The sequence below is a fragment of the Lepisma saccharinum genome, unplaced genomic scaffold (genome assembly GCF_977018435.1).
Source record: "Lepisma saccharinum unplaced genomic scaffold, izLepSacc3.1 HAP1_SCAFFOLD_685, whole genome shotgun sequence".
NCBI lineage: Eukaryota > Metazoa > Arthropoda > Insecta > Zygentoma > Lepismatidae > Lepisma > Lepisma saccharinum.
The window spans coordinates 42,958-50,404 of NW_028143356.1; the positions used below are offsets into that span (position 1 = coordinate 42,958).

The 7,447-nt window shown below is 38.2% G+C and overlaps 1 protein-coding gene across 1 annotated transcript; it reads left to right on the forward strand.

The window, feature by feature from the left end:
• The first annotated feature begins 3,946 nt into the window (after positions 1-3,946).
• LOC145983131 (uncharacterized) lies at positions 3,947-5,011 on the forward strand. Its single transcript, XM_083116410.1, has one exon. It carries the CDS (start codon positions 3,947-3,949, stop codon positions 5,009-5,011), a length of 1,065 nt encoding a protein of 354 aa, XP_082972536.1.
• The last annotated feature ends 2,436 nt before the right edge of the window (positions 5,012-7,447 follow it).

Genomic DNA, 7,447 nt, shown 5'->3' on the forward strand with positions numbered 1-7,447 from the left:
AAGAGATAAAGACGGTGATTTTCTAGCTGACCCAAGCGATATTCTGAATAGATGGAAGAACTACTTTAATAACCTTTTAAATGTTCATGTAGGAGATAAGTCAGAAGTAAATGAAGTACACACAGCAGAACCTTTACTTTAGTTCCAGAACCAAACTTGACTGAAGTTAAAGATGCTATTAAAAGGCTAAAGAATAACAAAGCACCTAGCATTGATTTAATATCAGCTGAGTTAATTAAATATGGTGGAAATTCATTAATATGTCAAATTCATAAATTAATTTGTTTAATATGGAATAAAGAAGAAATCCCTCACCAGTAAAAAGAATCCATAATTGTTCCTGTGTTTAAAAAAGGTGATAAAATGAATTGCAATAATTACCGTGGAATTTCTCTACTCTCAAGAACATACAAAATATTGTCTAACATTCTTTTAACAAGACTAACACCATATGCTAATGAAATTATAGGTGATTAGCAATGTGGATTTAAACGTAACAGATCAACTACAGGTCAAATTTTTCACATCAGACAGACATTTGAAAAAAAAAGTATCTATCAGCTATTCATTGATTTCAAAAAATAATATATGATTCGGTGAAAAGAGATAAATTTTATAATATGTATCTAGATTTTGGAATACATAAGAAGCTTGTTAGTATGTTAAAAATATGCACCAGTGAAATAGAAAGTAAAATTCGTGTGTGTATTAATATGTCTGACAAATTTACAATTCATGATGGGTTAAAACAAGGAGATGCATTATTTCTATTGCTCTTTAATTTTGCCTTAGAATATGCTGTTAGGAAGGTAACAGAAATTAAAGGAGTACTAAAATTAAATGGTGTGACTCAGTTGTTAGCATATGCAGATTATGTAGACTTACTGGGGGATGATGTGAAAACAAAATAAGAATAATGCTACAATATTTTTCAAAACTGCTAAAGAGATAGGTTTGGAAGTTAACAAAGATAAAATAAATATATGCTTACAGAACGAAACCAAGTGTTAGGTAACAATCAAAATCTAATTATTGATAACAACTCGTTTGAATCAGTTACCAAATTCAAATACTTAGGGTAATATTAACAAATGAAAAATATATTAAAGAGAAAGTAAAGGGTAGACTTAATTCAGGAAATGCATGTTACTTCTTTCTTCATAAACGTTTGTCTTCTCGTTTAATTTCTAAGAAAATAAAAGTTAAAATATACAAAACAGTAATTTTGCCTGTATTATTATATGGATGTGAAACTTGGTCCCTTACATTGAAAGAGGAACATAAATTGAGAGTATTTGAAAACAAGATCCTTAGGAAAATCTTTGGACCTAAAAGAGATGAGGAGACAGGTGAGTGGAGAAGGTTACATAATTTAGAACAACATAATTTGTATTCATGTCTAGATATTATTAGAATAATTAAATCAAGAAGACTTAGGTGGGCATGCCATGTGGCACGAATGTCGCCCGCCTCCCCTCAAAAAAATCAAAGCTTTGGACATCTATAAATAACATAGATACAGAATGGAGTTGCAACCCGGACCCTCTGGTCTTTGCAAAAATGTACCATGCCGCAACTGTGGGAAGTTGATTTCTAAGCTGAACGTGTCTAAGCATAAGAAGAGATGCCGCCTACCGGCAGATGAAAGTGTTGATGCACCCCCAGCAAAGAAATCTCGTATCGATGTGCATGAAGGCTCTGCTTTGAATAAAAGTGTCCGTACCATGACGTATAAATCTTCACCTGATGAAAAATGTGATTCCGGCACGTTTTTGGATAATTTGAAATCTCTTGTCGTTGACAAATTACGCAATTTCATTATTAACGCCGAAATCAAAATTCATCTTGTGTTAACTCTTATGTACGAGAAAGTCGTCTCGTCCAAGACAAGCAGTTTCAGTTTTTATGTAGGATGTGAAGGCTTGCATCAGGGTAACCTCCACGATCTTGACGAAATTGTGACGTGTCTATTAGACCATCTGGGAAGAAAACAAGAGGATTTTGAAGGTCGCGGAAGCGGTTGGTGTCTTTGCGGCCGTAACCACATGTTACAGCTCAGAGTATGCGAATTCATGCGCTAGGGGGTAGCGCTGCAGCACCAGCCATTAAAAAAAAAGCAAAATGCAGTTCTTAACATATAAAGTAAAGATAAGAAGGGTTTCTTATGGTCTGCCATCGCAGCGTTACACCCAGCCAACGATAACCCCCGACGTCTGTCCAACTTCACCGGATACGAGAGGAGATTCAAATAAGTGATGAAGGGAATTTCATATCCAGTGGGTTTGAGCGACATCGACATATTTATAAATCAGTACAAAGAAGAAAAAATACAAAACATTGATATTTCCGTGTTCGGGGTTGACGATTGCGGCGACATGTGCCTTCTCATAGCTGCAAAAAGTCAAAATAACGTAATCAGACTTGTTCTCACAGACGGTCGTTACAGTTTAATTCGCAACTTTTCACTCCTAGTGGGAAGACAAATCAGCAAGGATCACGACAAGATTGAAATTTGCGATCGGTGCTTGAGAATTTTTCGCGAAAAAAAAATGGGGCAACACAAGTGTTTCGGTTCCATGCATGCAGAACCCGAAGATGTCATGCCGGAACCCGGAAGCAAGATGACATTTCAAAAATATCAGGCTCTTGTCCCCCATCCTATTGTTCTTTATGCTGATTTTCAAAGTTTTCAAGTTCCGTTAGACTCATGTGACCCTGACCCCACTATCTCAAACACAATACCAATTTTTCACCACGAATCTTGCAGTTTTGCCATTTACGGGGAAAAGTTAAATGATGTTATTGCGTATTGTGGATCCGATGCTGGGGAAAAACTTTGTCAAAAAATAGCAGAATGTGCCAAAGAACTTGCACCTAGACTTAAAGGTCCTTACGTTTTTCCACCGCCACTCACAACGGAACAACGACAGAGACATGACATGGCAACAAGATGCGAGGAGTGCAAGCAGGATTTCACCCCCGAAAATCACAAGGTAGTACATCACAACCATCAAACTTCTAAAATTGTGTCCATCATTTGTAACGTGTGTAATCTCAAAATCAAGGAAGCCCGATTTATTGCTGTGTATCTCCATTACACAGAGAAGTACGATACACATCTGTTCATCAAGGAGCTCTACACAATCACGAATCGCATCAGGATCATTACGAGAACGAGCGAGAAGTATATTGCTGTAAGGGTGTGGATTTCTCTCGAACACGGAAAAAGTGTTGAAGTGCGAATCCTGGACTCTTACAATGTCATGTCTTCCAGCCTGGCCACCGTTGCAGCTCAACTTAGCGACGAAGATCTTGTGGCCACGAAACAATGTTTTGGGGACGACAATTTGAATCTTGTGAAACGTAAGGGCGTCTACCCCTATGAATACGTCATTGATTTCGACAAATTCGACGAGACCGAACTGCCATCGTGTACTTCATTTTATACTCATCTAACCGAGGACGTTTGTTCCGAAGATGATTATCAACATGCCCGTAGAGTGTGGTCGGCCTTCAACTGTCAAACTTTTCGGGACTATCACGACCTGTATCTCAAACTTGATGTCACCCTTCTGATGGACATTTTCGAATCGTTTCGGAACAGATGTATTGCAATCTACAAGTTGGACCCAGCACATTTTTTTACGACACCGGGACTGACATGGGAGAACATGTTGAAATACACCAATGTAGCGCTGGAGCTCATCACGAACAAGGACCAATATGTATTTCTTGAGAATGCAGTACGCTGTGGCATTGTCCAATGACCACGTCGCAATGCTGTTGCAAATAATCCTTATTCTCCAGGTTACGATGAATCAAAAATTGACACCTACATTGTCTACTGTGATGTGAATAATTTATACGGCCATTCCATGTCGCAGTGTCTTCCCATCAGTGACTATCAATGGATGGACGAAGAGGAACTTTCCGCCGAAAATAACGAATGGGGCTGTTTTTGGAAGTCGACCTTGATTATCCCGAAACTCTCCATGATAAACATCAAGGATTGGCCATGGCTCCAGTAAAAGAAAAACCGCCTGGAGGATCGGAGCGAAAACTCGTATTAAGCTTGAAGAACAAACGAAATTACATTCTCCACTACAGGTTATTTCAATTCTATCTGAATCATGGTTTGCAGCTCAAGAAATTACATAGAGGTTTGAAGTTCAGACAGAGCAAATGGTTGGAGCCGTATATTGCTGAGAACGCCAAGCGTCGAGCACAATCTACAACTTCTGCGGACAAAGACCTCTACAAGTTGTTTAACAATGCACTTTACGGCAAAACAATGAAGAACATGGACAAGTACATCGATGCAACATTAGTCACGGATGTGAAGAAATTTGAGAAAATTGCTGCTTCCCCATACTTCAAAACATTCACCATTTTCGATGAGACTTTAATATTAGTTGAACGTAACAAGAAGAAAGTTAAGCTCAATAAGCCGATTGCTATAGGTGCCACCATTCTTGAACTCTTCACATTACACATGTACGAATCCTACTACAATCAAATCCAACCATTTTATGGGGATAACATTCAAATTTGCTACATCGACACCGATAGCTTTGTGTTTCTAATCCAAACGCAAGACCTTCATCATGATCTGACTTCGATGAAGCATCTTTTTGATTTTAGCAACTTACCATCAGGTCATCCCTTGCATTCGTCGGAAAATAAAATGGCCATAGGAAAGTTCAAAGACGAAGCGGCCGGTAATTACAACAGTGAATTTGCAGGACTTCGGGCAAAAATGTACTGCGTGAAGATTGCAGATAAGAAAGATATCAAGAAAACAAAAGGCGTAGGAAAAACTAGCACAGGCAGATTCACCATAGAAGATTACAAAGAATGCCTATTTCAAAAAAGAACAAAGCTAGCCACCGATCATTGCATTGTGAATACTTCTCACAAACTGTATACAACACGTGTGACCAAGCTAGCATTGGATGGTACGGACAATAAATTAAATGTACTTGTTTGTCACATACATACACTCGAAATTTAGGCATTGGAAACACCAGTGATAAATGTACCATGTGTGAATAACCGTTTTGCCATGATGTCTCTCGCTCTTTTCTGTTTTGCGTGCTTGAAACGTTTTGGGGAAAGAAGAAAAGAGGTAACGAACGATCTTCACTCGTGCCTCCAGGCGGAAGTCATTAAGTCATTAAGTCCAACCTGCAACTTTTTTTCTACCTCATGCATCGCATAACACGTAATTGCAACAACAAACGCTTGTTACTTAATGATAAATACAGCGTATTTTTTACCCGATAAAAAAACTCAAATTTTGAGACGTCACAGAATTTTTTTTACTGTATTAAATAACGTGAAAAAATGCCGATGGATTTATTTGGTTTCAGAAAGCAAACCAACATGGAAACTGTATACCACACGACGACAGATAATGAATTTTTATCTTCAATACTATCCAAACTCAACGGTCTTTTGATCGTTCACCTGAACAGCTTTTGGACGAAATACGATGATGAAGTCGGCTAAACTTTTTATGTCTTCAACAATAATTTACATTTCTACGAGATTCCGATCGTCGGAAAACTTCGGATCACCGTGAATCCGGAGAATGCAGGTGAAATCAAAGTCTCCTCCGGCAAGAACATTTATAGCATCAAGCACGATAAGATGCTTTCTGACATCACGTATAATGTTTCTACAGGAGATTGTTTATACATGGAACTCCTTGGAGATTACAACAAACTCATTCCTCTCTTCATAGAATTACGAATCTTCTATCATTTAATAAATAACCATAATGCCTAACGACATTTTCGGACTCACGAAGCGAGTGGACCATGCAGACGAGATTCTCATGCTGGATGTTCGAGTTAAAAAGTTGAGAAGTGACGTGAGTGCATTGCAGGAGACATTAAACAACAGTTTAAAATCTGACGTGGCTAGTTTACAAACACAATGCTTGGATCCTATTCTGAAAATTGATTCCGAGTTGAAAACGCTAATAAAAAATTATGTTGACGTGCCTTCGTACGATAACGTTCAACATATACAATTGAGTGTGGATTTGGTTCAAAATGATTTGGCCAAATTACAGCAATTTGAAACGAAAAATTTGGAAAAAATTAAAACTCGAATCGAAGAACGAACTTCCACAATTGAGAAGAATTTCTCTGAGCTTCATGTGGAACGTCTACACGATGATGTTTAAAACTCACCACAGAATCACCACCACTTTGGAAGAAATTAAATCTAAATTACAAATTTTAGAAGATACAATGACAAATCTACCATCCTCCGACGAATTGCAAGTCATTAGCAAGAGCGTGGCAAACATCAAGATTCAATTAGAGGCTTATCAAGATTTCTAACACATTCAAACCACTATTGCTATGCTTCAGGCATCTTTGGAGGCTCAAGCTAAAACGGGTATTCAAGATACTTTAAGCACGGTTCAGCAGAAAATCGACTACCTGGAAAATTTGAATTTTAAAACAAATTTTAACCATTTTCATCACGTACTGGACAACATACAGGGTGATTTGAAATTGTTACAGACGAGTGTGCCTTCAAACGAAGATTTAAAAAAATTTAAAACGGCAGTGACGGCATTATCCGAGTCGAGTGACATAAGAAGTTCATTGAGTGCTCTCGAAAATACAGTAGCCAATCTTCCCACCTCTAAAGAATTACATGCTTTGAAAAGGAACATATCTCGAATGCTAAAACGATTAGAAACAGAAACAACAAACATGGAACAGATTCGCGATGAAATTGCTTCGTTTCGCGGCACGGTGTCCACGTTGCCGACATCGCAGAGTGTGAACGATCTTCATACCCAGTTTACCGAGATGAGAGACATCGTGAACGACTTTACCGTGAAAAGCCCGAAATTGAATCTAGTTGAGAATCTTCAGAACATTGTAGTCAACATTAGAGATTAAATTGGAGTCCACACACGAATCGACGCTGGCTGCTTTCGGTGTCAAATTACAAGAATTGAACGAAAACTACAAACAATTAAACGTTGAAATTAAAATCAAACCGTCATTTTTACCATATCAGATCACATTGCAGAACAACTTGTACCTTTAGAAAATACAATGGGACAGGTATACAGTAACCTGCTTACCGTCGATACTAAATTTGCTAAACTGCATTCTCTGGATGCCATCAAAATCAACAGCGTACCGAATCAGCAGAGAATTTCCACGTTCGTTGCAACTGTGCATGTTGCATCCTTATCATCTGTATTACAAGTTTCTCATCGATGGCACTATTCAGATAAACGAATTTTCGTACTGGTCTCCAGGCAGAAAATCTAGTGTTCCCACCATGACATTAATATCGAATCGTGGTGTCCAGAAAGCAGGAAACATTCCTTTGGCACATTGGAACGAAACACGCAAAGTAGTGTAATTGATGATATAACCAGCACGAGAAAGTATGAACCCCCCTCATGCAGATT